Source organism: Lacerta agilis, chromosome 5, assembly GCF_009819535.1.
Source record: "Lacerta agilis isolate rLacAgi1 chromosome 5, rLacAgi1.pri, whole genome shotgun sequence".
Lineage (NCBI taxonomy): Eukaryota > Metazoa > Chordata > Lepidosauria > Squamata > Lacertidae > Lacerta > Lacerta agilis.
The window spans coordinates 73,186,348-73,203,818 of NC_046316.1; the positions used below are offsets into that span (position 1 = coordinate 73,186,348).

Genomic DNA, 17,471 nt, shown 5'->3' on the forward strand with positions numbered 1-17,471 from the left:
CAAGAGCTCAAGACAGCAGCTGCTGCATCAGGTTTGAGTCTTAACTTGAAGTCCATTACATTCAACAATTTTTATTTTATTTAGAATATGTTGTGGATTGTGAGATTGACAAGGCTGGGGACCCAAATATGATTAAACTTTCTAATTAACGTTTGCTGCAGACATTTCACTCTTTACTTATGTGATATTTACAGAGGATTAAACCAGGGACACAAAACATTTATGATTTAGGTGGAGACTGACTGTAAACATTCTAAGGGGAAGTCAGATGCAATATATAAGTTTTATTTCTGAAAGATTTTGCTGAATGGCATAGATTATTATTTTGAATACTCTGACAGCTATCAATTTTACCTAGTTTTAATTCTGGAGAGTTTTTATTTATTTATAAAAAAATTGTATACATTATATCATTAAAAAAAATCAAAGCAATTTATAACAATAAAAACATACAGTATATTGAGGTGTGATTGACATTCAAAATGAGTGACATCTTTGTTTTACATTACTGATAAATCATAATTGTCTTTTGACTGTCCTGTGCATAACTTTTAATAGTTCACATTACCGTGTGTGCTGCAACTTTATTTTAGGCTACATGAAGTTTAGGTAAGAAATGACAAATAAAAAACTATCCCTTTACGTTTATAAACAGGGGCTTCAAGTCTCAATGAAGCAGAAAGTATCCCCGTGGGATTTATTTGAAGGCAATAGAAATCCTGCTCCGCTATCCTGGGCCTGGTTTGGAACTGTCCGTATCGATAGGAAAGTAATAAAATACGAGGAGCAGCAGCACCTCCTCCTCTACCACGCCCACTCTAAACCCAAGCCACGAAGTTACTACCTCGAGCCTTTACCTCTCCCTCCTGAAGAAGAGGAGGAGGAGGAAGAGCCTGCTACCCCTGCATCTCAGGAACCGGAAAGGAAGTCAGCAGAGCTGTCAGATCAGGGCAAACCTTCAGCAGACGAAGAGAAGAAGGCAAAAGGCAAGAAGCGAAAGACAAAACCAACTTCCAAACCTGATGTAAGTGATTAAAACTTGTGGCATGAAATGGAAATTTTACCTCTTGAGTGGGAAGGGGGCATCCAGGCTTGGGTTTGACTCCTATTGCTACTTAGGAGAGGCAGGAACAGGTGCGCCCCCCAATGGAAGGTGTTTGTTAGTACAGGAGGCCCTGCCCCAGCCAGTTCCTTTCCTATGTTCAGCCTTCTACAGGTTTTTTGGTTTTTTTTTTGGCTTGGAACATCCGTCATATCTTAGTTTAGATCTCTCTCCAACTGTTTTTGTTTTCAGCATTACTGTCCCCTAACTTCTCAGCCCCATTTTCTTCTGTCTAACCATTCTCCTTTCCCCCCTGCGCTGAGCATGGCTCTTATGGGAAACAACCCATAAGAGAAGAGTGAAGAACACTGAGTCAGGATGGTGAGCAACTGTCAGAAAAAATGTTGCAGGAAGCACAGCTGGGCCCACGACTTCAACATCTGCCATAGTGTCCCCAACAGTACATGTCCAAGGCAGTTTGTCTCTGGGTGACAAACATGTCTGGAGAAGAGGCCTCAGGTGAGGTCACCTGCATTGGCCTGAGCTTCATTAACCCTCCCACCCCCTGGAGCAGGGAAGTCACCAATGCAAAGGCTACTTAGCAGTGCAACTGCTGTTGCCTCCAAGGATCAAGCTGCCTTGTTGCGATCAGGGCCCCTCTGTAAAGGAGGGCAGATGGCACCATTCTCAGCTGCTTTGGCAGCGGCTGTAGTTCACCAGGCGGTTCAGATCTGCGCGACAGGGTGAGCTCCTGTTGCTCTGTCCCAGCTCCTGCCAACCTAGCAGTTCGAAAGCGCACCAGTAGATAAATAGGTACCGCTGTGGCAGGAAGGTAAATGGTGTTTCCATGTGCTCTGATTTCTGTCAATGTGTTCTGTTGCACCAGAAGTGGTTTAGTCCTGCTGGCCACATGACCCGGAAAGCTGTCCATGGACAAATGCCGGCTCCCTCGGCCTGAAAGCGAAATGACCCCATAGTCGCCTTTGGCCGGACTTAACCATCCAGGGGTCCTTTACCTTGAATTTACTGTACCAGCAGACTCACAAGAGGGCACTCAAGTGCCTTGATAACACAGGCAATGTCTGTGACTGCCTGCTTTCACAGTCTCCTCTCCCAGCCACTCAGTGCCCTTTCCTCTTGCTATGCCTTTGCTATTGTAGTGTCAGACAGTGATCCCCTCAGCTTTGCCCCCATCTCCTGAGTTTCTACAGTGATGCTGCGCCTTGGGACAGTGCCCCAGTGTTCCTCAGAGCCTCTTCAGCATCTGCTCCTCCCAACCAGAGGTTACCTAAAAGTGCAGTTGATGAGAGCTCTGCAAAGCCTTCGGGGTATCCGAAAGCATTGCTTGGTAAGGCAAGCCAAGCCTCATCATCATACTCCCAGGCAAGGCAAACAGTTGACTCAGCTTGGACACTGTTTCTCTGATGAATATGAAGAGGACTCTTCCTGAGGCGCATGATGTGCCTTCAGGTAAAGCAGTTAGCATCCTTGTACCCCAAGGAGTGGGATGCAGGTGGCGCTGTGGTCTAAACCACAGAGCCTAGGGCTTGCCGATCAAAAGGTCGGCGGTTTGAATCCCTGCGACGGGGTGAGCTCCCATTGCTCGGTCCCTGCTCCTGCCAACATAGCAGTTCAAAAGCACACCAGAGTGCAAGTAGATAAATAGGAAGGTAAACGGCATTTCCATGTGCTGCTCTGGTTTGCCAGAAGTGGCTTAGTCATGCTGGCCACATTACCCGGAGGCTGTACGCCGGCTCCCTCGGCCAGTAAAGCCAGATGAGTGCTGCAACCCCAGAGTCGTCCATGACTGGACCTAACGGTCAGGGTTCCCTTTCCCTTTCCCTTTACCCCAAGGAGTAGTAATAGTGGGGTAATGACACTTCGATCAGGGAAGTCGATCAGGGAAGCTTCACTTAGGCTTTCTTCTTACCAAACCTGCCCAGAAATAACACTAAATTTATGCCAGTTCAGTTGTGCAGCATTTCAACACAGGTTTCAAATAGCTGATATGGGGGGGGGGAAGGTAATGGATCTAGTTCTGCAATAGATGCAGTGCATTAGAACTCTTGATTTGAGGGGTTGAACTATTCAGGGGTGCCTTGGAAGCTTATGGGGTGCTCTACAATCTGAAGGTTAGGAATAGTAAACCACTCTTCCAAAAGGTAATTTGCTAGCCACTGATTCTTCCCTAAAACATGCAACAGGAGAGGAACGTTGGATGTTTCTGTTAATGATGAAGTTAATTATATCCACCTTTTGCGTGATTAAGTCCACCTTAGAGCATGCCCCTGGCGATATAGAGGGATCATATGGCAGAAAAGTGAAAGCAAAAAAAATATTTCCAGAAGATACAAAATTTTGAAACCGCTTCATGTACTTAGATATATGGTGGAATAATCCTTAGCAGAGAGATTCCTTAGGACACCTGACTTAATTTCTTCACCATAGTTTACTTCTCTGAAGCTTGAATGCACAGTGTGAATTTGTCGTTAAGTTGCCCGCACAGCAGGGCTTTGATAACATTATGACCTGACATATTGTATAACATGCAGAAAAGGTATAGAATTAAGCACTATCGGACAGCCAAGAAGATGTCTTATTTAGTTTACCTTTGCGGGTCTATGACTGAATCGGTTTTGTGCTGCAAACCACAAAAGGACTTGTCATAAATTCTTTAATAGTTCAGTAGGAAAATTGGCATTGTTTATGAATTAGTAGGGTATGGGTGCAAATAACGTTTTAACTTTTCCTTTTTCACTTAAGGAGTACCCTCAGAACAATGTATATAGAGTCCCTCCCAACTATTCACCACTTTCATCTCAAATGATGCACCACCCCCAGTCTGCTTTGTGGGGCTATAATGTTATGGGGCAGCCCCAACAAGCTGCTTTCTTGTCCAGAACCAGCCTCTTCCACCAGGTAGGTCTCTGCTTTGTAACGGGCACCAGAAGTTTGCTGCATCATACAGAAGCAATATTATTTTTAGTTCTCCCCCCCGCTCCATTCTGCTATCTTCAGAAGGCAGTCATAGTTATGCAAAAGGCAGAAAGAAACAGGAAAACAACAGTTAACTGTTGTTTACTATTGTTAGAAGCTGCTCAACTTCAGATTTTATTTATTTTTTTACTTGCTATTGCAAAAAGCTCACCTTCCATTGCAAGCAAGGTTTAAATGGCTTGGTAGGATGATGTATCTCTAAGTATTTGGTTGCTATAGAATTAGTAGTTAAAAGTCATTTTACCCTCTGGTGTGTCTTTTGGATAAAACAGTAGTTTTTGTTGTGGTTGTTTACAAATCTTGTTTCACATACTCAAAGGGGAAGCAAAGTGAAACCTAGGTTTTAAAGGATACGTATTTCTGCACTTTGGCAAAGTACACAAGAAAAAAACATATAGTCATTAGGATTGTAAACAACCCCCCACCTCATATCTATCTATCTATCTATCTATCTATCTATCTATCTATCTATCTCAGCTACATTAGTCAAAAACATTTTGAATTCATTATAAACATGTAACACCAGATGGCGCCAGAGAGCAAAGAAATTTTAATGTGATTTTTACATAGTGTTTTCCCCTTTTTGTTATAACAATTTAATTTCTGACTTATTTATAGCATTTTCTTCCTGTGTGTAGATCCACCCTCTATCTATCTATCTATCTATCTATCTATCTATCTATCTATCATCTATCACATTGCATTCACAGGTGGCTCCAGATTGGATCCTCCCAACTCCTTTGTCCCAAGCAACAAAAACAAGTGCTGTCCAACATGCTGCAGAGGCGTTCTGGCACCATGATGCAGCCACCATCAATTCACGCAATTGCTTCACAACAGCAACAGCAACAGCAGCAGCAGCAACTGCTCCAGATGAAGCTACTTCAGCAGCAGCAGCAGCAACAACAGCAGCAGCGGCTTCTAAGGCAGCAAGCCCAGGCAAGGCCTCAACAGCTGCTTTCTTTATCTTACATTTTAGGAATGCGCTGATCCAGCCGAGCCTCTACTTGATTTAGGATTGTAGGCACATAAAACCATACCCAGAACCCAAGTTAGGCTTCATGTACAACATGCAACAAAATGGTAGCATCCTGAGGTGGTAGTGTGAGCTGTAACAGTTCACTCTGTGGATTGGGGTGCCTATTTCATTCCCCAAGCAATACATTCCTTGCAATTCTCCCCGCAACTGCCCCCCATCAAAAAACTGGCATATTAGAAAGGAGTTTCTGTTCTGCCTGCTATGCAAGTTTGCCGCTTGCTGGAAGGTAGATTAAGAGCCCCTTAGAATGGACTCTCATTCCAAATGTTTGAAAACACTACTGCAATCTGTTTTTTTGGCTAAGGTAGTCTTATTTGTTTATTTGTATACTTTTTGCCTGACCGTGGGTTTTGTGTTTGCTTAGGAGACCATGTACATCAATGTCTAAGCCCCCTTTCCTAATGACACACATATTTGTCTGCTGGACACTGTGTCACATTTCTTTTTTTGTTTGTTTATAAAATGTGTGGATTAATTTTTATAGAATTATAGAATTTTAGAGTAGGAAGGGACCCCAGGGGCCATGTAGTCCAGTTCCCTGCTGTATAGACATTTCAACTAAAACATCGATGGCAGATGACCAGCCAATCTCTGCTTAAAAACCTCCAATGAAGAAGAGACCACCTCCTTCCAAGGGAGTCCAGCAGCTCTTACTGCCAGAAATTCCTTCCTGATGTTTAATTAGAATCTCCTTCCTTGTAACTTAAATCCATTGATTCGGGTCCATTGCTTTGTTTATTGTGTTATCGCCAGGTTGGGCACTGCTTTCCTTTTAGGTAAAGGCAAAGGCACAGTAGGTGTTGAGCTGTTTTGCCTTCTCTCTGTTACCCAATAGCATTTCTCTGTCTTCTCCATGCAAGGAACCTACCACTCGCTTGTTCTTCCTCTTGCTTGAACATAGCCAAAGAAACCTTTTTTCAAAACCTATCTTTAACTTCTCTTGCAAGCACGAGTTCATTCTGAGCTTTGGCCCACCTGACCTTCCCCTTGCAACTTGTGAATATTCTTCCTTCATGATTTCCCCTTTTCTTCCATTTCTTATACATGCCCTTCTTACATCTCAGTTGACCTGTTATCTGCAGACGCACTGGTTTCTTTAGATACCTCCCACTTTTCTCACTTGCTGGAATTGCCTACATCTGTGCCTTCAATATTTCTCCTCTAAGAAATCCCCATCCACCTTGAACTCCTTTTTCTTTGAGTATTTCTGACCATGAGTCTTCCTTCACCCAGTAGTTCCTTAAGCTTTTGTAAATCAACCTACTTCAAGTCCAGAGTGCATGCCCAACTACAATCAGCTTTCCCTTGCCTGGGTATAATGAAAGCCAAGAGGCCATGACCAGTTCCGCCCAAGGCTCCCTGTACGCTCACTTTATTGATCAGTTCATCCCTGTAGGAAGTCACTTTACACAACCACATGTCTCTTCCCTCCCTGGAATCGTTCTCTACACTGTACCTTCCACCGCCACCTCGGAGAGTTCTGAGGTCTGCAACTGCTGTAGTTGCTCCTCTGGCTCAGAATCAGTGTCCAAGGTGAGGGCATGGAATCAGTCTTGAAGCTGCAGAGGCTCAGCATGGCTCCTGACATTCCTACTCGTGTCCAGAGGTTTGTGTCCTGCACTAAGGCGATCTTCCTTCTCCCTGGAGGACACCCTGCTTGCATCTGTGTTCTTGGACAGTCCATTCTGGTAACATCAAATCTTCTGGTTCCAGGTTAGTAAGTTGATGTAATTTTTTAAAAAAATAATACCATGGCAAAGAAGCCAGACTCTTGCAACTAATGGTACATGGCCCACAAATCCATAGAGGGAAGATGTGAACATAAAATCCAAACCCACATGGAGTTATTTCCCCTCCTGCCACTAGATGGCATTGCTTCTCTGTTCTCTCTGGCTCTTGAGTGTTTTCAGTTTAAAATGCGCCTGCCGCTGGTGGCAGTTTTTCTTGCCAGATGTTGTTGTTGTTCAGTCGTGTCCGACTCTTCGTGACCCCATGGACCAGAGCACGCCTATCTTTCACTGCCTCCTGCAGTTTGGCCAAACTCATGCTAGTAGCTTCGAGAACACTGTCCAACCATCTCGTCCTCTGTCGCCCCCTTCTCCTTGTGCCCTCCATCTCTCCCAACATCAGGGTCTTTTCTAGGGAGTCTCTTCTCATGAGGTGGCCAAAGTACTGGAGCCTCAACTTCAGGATCTGTCCTTCCAGTGAGCACTCAGGGCTGATTTCTTTAAGGATGGATAAGTTTGATCTTTTTGCAGTCCATGGGACTCTCAGGAGGAGTATCTGGCAAGTATTCTTGCCAGATACTCCTCTTAATCTAAACTATTTAGGGTTTGTTACTCAGGATTTCAAGGTGGAGCGGGATTCCCTTAATATTGCCCTCATTTGTTCTTGGGATCTTTTTTGACTTGCCCCCTCAGTATTTTTCTCTCTCACACACACTTTCCTAAAATCGCCACCTCAGCTTCAAATGATAACCCCAGGATCAAATAAAATAAAAACTACCGAAGACTCAGCAGCGTGTTTCCTCATCCATTTCTCTTCGCACTGCTGGTGTGTGTTTATGCGTTGCATCTCAGTTGTGTCATTCCCTCAGAGCTCTGTAGGAGCTGCTCTCGTCCTCTGAGGACTGCCTGCTTCCTGATGGAAGATGTTTGGAAGAGCCAGCAAGGCTAAGACTTGCAGGCTTCTTCTACTGCACAAGTCTGTTGGGACCCACCCTACACCAGCCTTGCCCGATGTCATTCAACCAGGCCGGTGTCTGTAAACAAACCATCTTCAGCTCCGCATTGGTGCACTGAATAGCAGTTTTGCCGAAATTAAACACTCCAGGGACGTTCCAGAGGGAAAGCATGAAAGCACCTCAGTAACTGGGTTGAAAAAAGAAAAGGCCAAAGGGATCATCCAATTCCTTTTTAAAAAATGCAGTTAAGAAATTCAGCTATGTATGTAATGCATAACTCGGCATCACTTGTATTCAGAAAGAAAAATATTGGAAACATACCAACTTCTGTTGTTAGGTTGTATTTTAAAATACCTTGAATGTCCGAACTGTTCGCAACGGTGTCCCTAAACATGCAATCATTAAATCTGCAATAAGTAATATCTTTTTTTAATTTGTAAATTTATTTAATTTTTGCAGGGTCCGACTATCGACCAGGCTGCTGTTTTTGCTCAACAAATCCGGCCAACTTCTCAGCTTCCAATATCCAGGGATACAGCAGACACAGGTAAATAATTATCGGTCTGTATAGGGAAAGGATGTGCTAAGGCCTTGCCTATGCCTTACACTGAGATCCAGTCGTGTTCAGTGTTCGTTTTACTCAGAATAGACCCATTGAAATTTATGGGCATGACTAAACTAGGTCTACTAATTTCAGTGTGGGTCAACTCTTGAGTAGAACTTGGTTGTATATGACCCTGCAGGTTTTATGAGGGGGTACTAAAATGACCGGGATCTTTCATGACTCTCCCTTACTTTATAACCGTGAATAAAAGAAGCTTTCACAATTCTAAAATCCGACATACATATAAGATTAGTAAATATGGGCTAGTCAGAACTGATGGCATTTCACATGCAAGAAGATGGGAACCTTGTGCCCTTACCCCCATCTGCTTGTGGCCAGGATATATTATTTGTGTGAATTTATGCTTGTACACGAGAGCTGTGATTTATGCAGAAGTGAAGCAGCTGGAAAGGTGCTGCCACAATCATGCCAGTCCATCCTCTGTGTGGAAGCTGCCCTGTGTAAAAGCAGCAGCTTGGAGGTTTCATTTATCGTATATTGCCCAGCCTTTGCTGTGCTGAAAGGTAGAATAATACCGAACCCGCAAACATGTATGGCTGCCATTTGAGCCTAGCAAATTCAAAGTAAGCATGGGAATTTTTTCTTAAAGTGTCTGATTGCTATCTCAAGTAACAGCACAGTATACATTCCTTTTCATCCTGGTGTGTTGCTTGTTTGTTTGTTTAAAAAATAAATAAACAGTGTAATTGCAAGCTTTCTTTAGAAGCATCGAAATCAAAGCAACTTGTGCCTTGGACTGTTGTGTGTGTTGTGTGTGTGCAGACTATTCCTCATGGCTACACAATGTACAGCACTCAGATGCCATTGCAATCACAGCAGGCCGGGGGCATCGTCCTTTCACCTACAACTCCAGGGCCTATCAAGCAGCTCATTTGAACCCTGCTCTGATGGAAAGGCTGAGGCAGACGCAGCAACAGCCAAGTGGGTACATTCATCAGCAAGCGGCTGCCTATCCTCAGCCTCTAACAGGCAATCAGCGGTAAGATGTTTATCAGGACCTTTGATACCTTGATGTATATAACCTTTAAAGAGTTTGAAAATGGGTCTGAGAAATGCTGGAAGAAGGTATACGCAGTTGAACCAATCTGTAAGGGCAGACAAGCTGTGGATTTTGCCTATCCTCTGGTGCTGGGTGACAAATCACCCAGAGCCTGATTGGTTCCAAATAATAATATATAGCCCCAGCTGAGATTTCAGTAGATCTTGCTGCTTCTTGCCTCTTGCCCATTTACTATTTGCAACATGTTGCGTAGCTCCTTTACCTTTCATTCTCATGCTGCATGGGATTAGGTCTCTGATGAATGCCTTTGAAAATTCCCACCCACTGAAAATCCCTACAAATCCTTAAAACCCGGGCCTCAAATTTGTACTGCAAGAAGTGAAGCTACAGGGAACCAGGCAGAGGGCCTTCTCGGGGGTGGCGCCCGCCCTCTGGAACACCCTCCCATCAGATGTCAAGGAAATAAACAACTATCTGACTTTTAGAAGACATCTGAAGGCAGCCCTGTTTAGGGAAGCTTTTAATGTTTGATGTTGTGTCACTTTTTTATATATGCTGTTGGGAGCTGCCCAGAGTGGCTGGGGAAACCCAGCCAGATTTGGGGGTATAAATAAATAATAATTACTACTACTACTACTTAGGTAGATTTGAATAAATTTACTAAAACCTTCTGTGGTGAAATTTCTAACACATTTGTGGGTATGTTGGAGATGATCAGTTGTTCTTTTATATATCAGAACTTTAGCTAATAAAATTGGTTAAATGAATTATCCCTTAGAATTACCCTTTGGTTCCTACAAAGAGAGTTAGAATACATATTAGTGACATTTGTAATAAAATGTTTCAAAATGCAGGTCTCAACAGAGCATTCTTCCAAAACCGTAATAGCTATTAAAAGTCTTTGTGCAAACTTCCAGTACTTCCTTGAAAGCATCCCTGAGGCTATGGGGCCAGCTGGGGACACTTTTGGCTTTCTTTATGCTACAGATGTTTCATTTTGTTGTTGTTGTTGAAGAAAGTAGTCTTGTTTCTTAGGAAAGTATAAAATGCCAAGACTAAGCCAATGGATTACTAGTGAACGACGATGACATCATTCCCTGCATTCTTGCAAGGATGGAAATCGTGGGATAATGGTTGACTTTTCCTCCTCTGATTATTAATCTGAAGATGGATAAGTGATATAATTGGATGTTGATATTACTCAAGAACTGAAAAATTCTATGGATTTCAATCTTGATTAGCCATTTTAATTGCCGCAGTTCAAGACTCCCATTGTGGCTGAATACTAGACCTCAGTCTACATACATAAAGCTTGCAAACGCTTTCAGTTGTTCACCCGTACGTGGACTTCTATCAAAGCATTCATGGAGTCCTTTTTCAAAACACTAAAATACTCTCTTACCATGAAGAATTCAGCAGTAGGAGGAGCAGTAGTGGCTGGTGAGGTGGCACAGGTGGAGTACATTACTCTCCTGGCTGCCCAGCACAGAAGATTGCCGGTGCTGACTCAGAGGGCGAGGGTAGGCACGAGGTACAGGGAGCTTGACCCCGTGTGGGACATGGTAGTGGAGCCAAACTGCCACTCTTGCTGTGATGTGCTGCACTGGGCCCAGCTCCTTTGCCTTGCCCTGCCCCTCCCCTTTACCTCTCAGTGAATGCCAGTGGCCCACTGTGTTGGGAAGCTGGGACAGCAATGGCATGTTACTGGCCGCTACTGATGGGAAGACTGCATCCAGAGCTTTAGCCACATGATTGGGATGACGGAATGTTATAGAAAAGATGATCTGTATTGTTAACAGTTAATCATAATCTCAGTTGCAGCAAATAAGAGTTTTGTCCAGTTCTTTTTCTGTGATTTCTTCAAAAATTACTTCAACCTTCTGATTGATAGACAACAGTAAGATCTTGTAATGTCATTGCCATTATCAACTTGGCATTCCTTTTTTAAAAACAAACAAACAAACCCAAAACCCTTTTATCAAATCAAATCATTGCTTTTTATCCAAGCTCTAAAGCAAAAATTGCACGTCCTTGACTTAGCATTCCGTTCTCTAATTGCTTCTACACATAAGCAATAAATATTAATTTATCCAGGCAGTTGCAAAATGTACATGCAATTTTGAAAAGATCTTCACTCGCAAATTCTATCCTGCAAAGCTTATAATAGCAGTTAAGTATAATAGCATTTAAATTGAAAGTAAATCCCTAATGTGCCTATTTTGTTTCTCTGCATTTGCTCAACCCTGATTGCATTTCCACAGAGGTATATGATCAAAGCATTTCGCAACATCTTGTGGGAGGTGTAGCAGTCCTTCACACAGCAATATAATCCGGAGATTAAAAGCATCAGTTTTTAATATAGCACACCCTTGTCATTGCAGACTGATGAAGTCTCATGCAGTCTCCTGATTTTGTGTAATCCCCCTGCTATATAGAATCATAGAATTGTAGAGTTGGAAGGGACCCTGGGAGTCATCTAGTCCCAAGCCCTAGCTATGCAACAATCTCAACTAAAGCATCCATGACAAATGGTCACCCCACCTCTGCTTAAAAACCATCAATAAAGGAGAGTCCACCACCTTCTGAGGGGAGTCTGTTCCACAGTTAAACTGTCTCCTCTTATCCATGTTAAATGCACCCAACCCTTTCAACTGTTCCTCATAAGGCTTGGTTTCCAGACCCTCGATAATCCTTGTCACCCTCCTCTGCACACGCTCCAACCTGTCTGCATCCTTCTTAAATTGTGGAGCCCAGAACTGGACACACTATTCCAGGTGTGGTCTGACTAATGCAGAATGGAGTGGTACTGTGACTTCCCTCATTCTGGACACCATACATCCTAGAATAGCATTCACCTTGTTTGCCGCAGCATCACACGGTTGACTCATGTTAAACTTCTGGTTTGCTGAGACCCACAGATCCTTTTCGCGTGTTCTACAGGCAAGCCAGATGTACCCCAACTTATATTTGTGCAGCTGGTTCTTCCTGCCTACATATAGAACCTTACATTTGTCCCTATTGGAATTCATGTTGTTAGTTTTGGCCCAGTTCTCTGATTCGTTAAAGTCCTATTGAATCATGATTCTGTCTTGTGCTGCGTTAGGTACCCTCCCAGTTTGGTGAGTGTCAGCAGGTTAAATTGAGTACTAATCCTTACCTTAAAAGGGATATTGTAGAGTTGGAAGAGGTTCAGAAAAGGGCAACCAAATGCTCACCTATGAAGAAAGGCTGCGGCTTTTCTGATTTTAGTTTAGATAAAAGACAAGTGGGGGGCAACGTTATTTGGATTTCTTTTGATTTCTGAAAGTTCACATTGCGGCTGTTTCTAGTGTATAGTTTTTCAATAATTAGAACTATATAAAAATCATTAAAGAATGCATAAGAATATAAAATAAAAATGTTAATAAGATGCTTATATATTTTGGCTTAGATGAGAAGCTTTATTTTGCTCTTTTTTCATTTTATCTATCTTTATTACTTTCAGCAACCTTCACTCATATTTCATTTGGCTGCTGATACCCTGCTGGAGTTTCAATTTAACGTGCAAGTCTAGAAAATTAAAACTGGCAGCCTCTCATTTTATTTTCACAACTGTAATTGATGTGCGGTCCATTCTTTTTGCTCAGATTGAGTCATCAGCCTTTGCAGCAGAATCCCTTGGTTGGAGGGCCACTCGATGCTATGCCAACCACAGCTTCCCACCCAAACCTTAACTCAGTTCAGATGCCTCAGGAACAGATGAGACAAAGACAACAACAAATTCGACAACAGAGACTCCTTCAGGTTTGAAAATTGGTGCCTTTGTGTCACTGTGTGTTTATGCGGGCAGCACTATTACATGAAATTTTAAGCACTAGGATACTGGATGTATTCACACATCAAAGTATGCTCTAGTTAACAGCTTATTGTGAACACACAAATCACTTTCCTAGGCGTTACGCCCGAACCGGGAATCACGGTTTGTTTCACTCAAGACAAACTGCTCCTGAAGCCACATTTTGTTCCTGACTTCCTGCAGCTTAAGTGAAGGAAACCGTGAAGCCCAGTTCAGACAAAACACTAAGCCGAGGTTTGCTCACGAGTAAGGAAGGAGCAAAATGAGAGTGCTCTGCTCATTCCTGGTAATCCATAAGCCATGGTTTACTGTGATGTGTGAATGTAACCACGGCATTAGTCCTATTCATATTTGTGTGCCTGCCTTGCTTTCTTAGGTTCAGTTACAGGTAGGTAGCCATGTTGGTGTGCCATAGTCAAAACAAAATTAAAAATTAAAAAATTCCTTCCAATAGCACCTTAGAGACCAACTAAGTGCTACTGGAAGGAATTTTTTTATTTTTATTATTTGTTTTGTTTTGCTTTCTTAGGGTCCATCTTCTCTCAAATTTATGTTTTTTTGCTCTTAATTTTATACGCCTTTTGTGTGCCCTTAGATAGAAATGAAGGGTCAAAATTATATGTAAGCTCAAGTCTCACCCCTATTCCCCAAAAAGGATTTTGTTTAAATTGCTAGATGTGTAGCTGATCTTTTCCAAAGGGCTCCAGCAGTTTTCTATAAAAGTGAGTGTTGTGAAAACATGTATACTGTAGTTGAATTAAAATAACAGGACAAGGGCTGTAGTTAAGGAAGCATTAAATATTTATCTGCTGGGAGAAAGAAAATGGTTTTGAAAGTTTCTCTAGCTGCACTAGGTTTTAGAAATTCAGAGTATAACATGCAGTTGGTGAAGGGAACCTTAAAATATCTTATCACCGTTCATGAACACAGCTTATTGAAAGCAATATCCCTTTGTTCTTAAAGGCAACTTTGTTATTGCTGCTGGCTCTTTCTATGACAGCATATGTAGTATTATAGTCACATTGGCCATATTTTTGCAGTTGCAGCAGCAGCAGCAGCAGCAGCAAGGACAGCAACAGGTGCTTAGTCTCCAAGCAATGCACCCTCAGCAACCTTTGGTAAGTGGACGTGTGAATAGAAGACATCTGAAGGCAGCCTGTTTAGGGAAGCTTTTAATGTTTGATAGACTATTGTATTTTAATATTTTGTTGGAGGCTGCCCAGGGTGGCTGGGGATGCCCAGTCAGATGGGCGGGGTAAATAATAATAATAATAATAATAGTTCCAGTTACAAGTGGGTAGCCGTGTTGGTCTGCCATAGTCAAAACAAAATCGAAAATTCTTTCTAGTAGCACCTTAGAGACCAACTGAGTTTGTTCCTGGTATGAGCTTTCGTGTGCATGCACACTTCTTCAGATACACTGAAACAGAAGTCACCAGATCCTTAAATATAGTGAGGGAGTGGGGGGGTATTGCTCAGAAGGGTGGTGGGAATGGGTGATCAGCTGATAGGTGTGGAAAACCTGTTGACGACTCTTAATGGCTGTAATTAGTCTTGCAGGGAAAGGCAAGTGGTGAGATGGCTAAAGATAGGTTTTCCACACCTATCAGCTGATCACCCATTCCCACCACCCTTCTGAGCAATACCCCTCCCCACTCCTCACTATATTTAAGGATCTGGTGACTTCTGTTTCAGTGTATCTGAAGAAGTGTGCATGCACACGAAAGCTCATACCAGGAACAAACTCAGTTGGTCTCTAAGGTGCTACTAGAAAGAATTTTCGATTTTGTTTTAATAATAATAATAATATAATAATAATAATAATATAATAATAATAATAAGGCATTGTTCTGGGGGCTCTGTAGAATCATAGAATCATAGAGTTGGAAGAGACCACAAGGGCCATCCAGTCCAACCCCCTGCCAAGCAGGAAACACCATCAAAGCATTCTTGACAGATGGCTGTCAAGCCTCCACTTAAAGACCTCCGAAGAAGGAGACTCCACCACACTCCTTGGCAGCAAATTCCACTGTCGAACAGCTCTTACTGTCAGGAAGTTCTTCCTAATGTTTAGGTGGAATCTTCTTTCTTGTAGTTTGAATCCATTGCCCCATGTCCGCTTCTCTGTACTGTTGAACAATATGGAAAAACAGGGTGACGTAGCTAAGTAGTTTTCCTTATCCCTGCCATCAATTTCTGGGTTCTTGGAGAGCAAGTGCAGGGTTGTGCTCAGTAAGTATCAAAATGATCAGGTATGATGACCTTGTATTTCCATCTCTGGTTTGCAGGAAGGCAGAGTGAATCACCTAGTGGAAATTATTGAATTTATATTTATTAATATAGCATGAGTATAAGTAGCAAGATAGCTGTTTTCAGTAGTATGGACCTAGCTTTAGCGTGCATGATTCTTCAACATTTCCTTACAGCTGTGGTTTTCATTCAGTGCCCTGGCACCCTGGGGTGCCTTGAATGATGGTCAGGGGTGCTGTGGGCAACACTGGTCTCTGTCCCTCTTTCCTTCCCTCCCTCATCTAGTGCCCTCTTGAGTCTCTGCCTCCCAAAGGCTTGCACAGCTATATATTGCAGCAGCCCTGGCTACAAGCTCCGCAGGCAAATAGTGCCTCCGGGAGGCACCTCTCTTGGGAGGGGGGGGCGTGTTCAGCTCAGAGACCAGGGACAGCAGCAGGAGCTGCCTGGAGGACTCCCAAGGAGGGGAGAGAAGAGGAGTCTGAGAGACCCCTCCACAAGGGAGGGTGTTTGCAAAAGAGTGAGAGGCTGCCTGCTCTGCAGGCAGGGGGTGACATAATTGGGCTCCTGAGCCCCACAGGGGTGCCACAGAAAGAATGTAGTTGGTCAAGGGAACCATGGACTCAAAAATGTTGAAAATCTCTGCCTTACAGTACAAAGAGAAGGCTTTCTAATACTACTAGCCTGTTTTGTGTAATACTTGCATAAAGACTCCCTCTGGTGGATGGTATAGCTGTGAACTCTGCTACAGCTTTACCTGGCTTAACTAGGCTGTTTAAAATCAGATTACCTGCGATGGTAAAAATAAATTAGATTTGCAATCTGTTGAACATGTTTCTCTTCTTAATTAGTACCAGTCGGTATAGGCACTTCAGTAAAAGATATGTTGCAAGTTTTTAAATATGCAAGTACTGCCTCAGTATAATCACAGGACATTTCCCAACGTTAGCATAACACAGAGATTACTTAACAGTCCAATTGCATATGATGTATTTGGTAACTTCCAGCCCTTCAAGACTATCAAAACAGTTTTATGAGTACATTATTTATTAACATTGTGTTGCATACTGACTGTGTACAGTCCCAAGTGTAATGGAAAAGCTAGTTAGTATTGCGACAAAAAATAACTTGCACGAAACTGAATCGTAGTGATCTGTGGATTGAAGTGGAACATGCTGAAGAAGGAAAATGAATCTGGTGAACAGGAGAACTTAAATTTTTATTTAGAAGAAACTATAACCACTGAATCAAAGAATCTCTAAGCAATGTACACAGAGCAATTTAAAATGAGTATCACTCTACATTAAAACAAACAAACAAACAAACAGATATGCATAACTTGTTTACATGTCCAGATTGGCTTGCTGAAACAGGCATCTAAAGAAGTGGTCAAGCTGCCACAAAGGGCACAAGGCAATTCCTCAAGTAAACTAGTCCCAAGCTGTCGCATGTACATGTCATCTGTAAGATTTTTCAATGACTTTTACTGTATGTGCACATCTGTAAACTGTTGTGAACGCTGAGGAGCAACAGAAAAGCAAATCTCTAATGGTTTAGACTGGAGAGCGAAATAACTACCACAGCCCTGAATTCAGTGTATTAAAAAAAGAGCATAATAAATTCCAAGCACTGTCTATAATGCAAACTTGAACGTTCACAAAGTACGAGGAGGAGCTGGCTAGAATAAATTAGACACTCTAGGACACTCACAGATCTATCCAGGAAGAAGTGATAACCCCCAGGACCAAACTCAGGGGGGGAGAGATGGAAACCTTCAAAACAAGTGTCTGGAAAATTACTGACATGGTTCATTAGCAAGTTCTAAACCCCATCAACAGGTGATTAGAAAAAACAGGAATACAGGCAGCTGGAAGGAACAAGTGGAGAACAGTTATCAGCAGCTTTCTCTGGTCTGACTGGAGGTGAAAATCCTAGAGGTTGAGGAGTAGGGAGAATTCTGGGCCCTAGCTACTTTTTTTTAAAAAAAAACAACAAAAAGCAGT

General features: G+C 42.7%; 1 protein-coding gene across 1 annotated transcript in view; it reads left to right on the plus strand.

The window, feature by feature from the left end:
* The window catches only part of MED12L (mediator complex subunit 12L), a 177,262-nt gene that overhangs the window by 148,915 nt on the left and 10,876 nt on the right, over positions 1-17,471 (plus strand). The window contains 11 exon segments of the mRNA XM_033150449.1: positions 656-1,024; positions 3,806-3,926; positions 3,929-3,961; positions 4,750-4,791; positions 4,794-4,978; positions 8,221-8,282; positions 8,284-8,308; positions 9,149-9,224; positions 9,227-9,365; positions 13,013-13,169; positions 14,262-14,339. Of these exon segments, the coding sequence (XP_033006340.1) occupies positions 656-1,024; positions 3,806-3,926; positions 3,929-3,961; positions 4,750-4,791; positions 4,794-4,978; positions 8,221-8,282; positions 8,284-8,308; positions 9,149-9,224; positions 9,227-9,365; positions 13,013-13,169; positions 14,262-14,339 (1,287 nt within the window).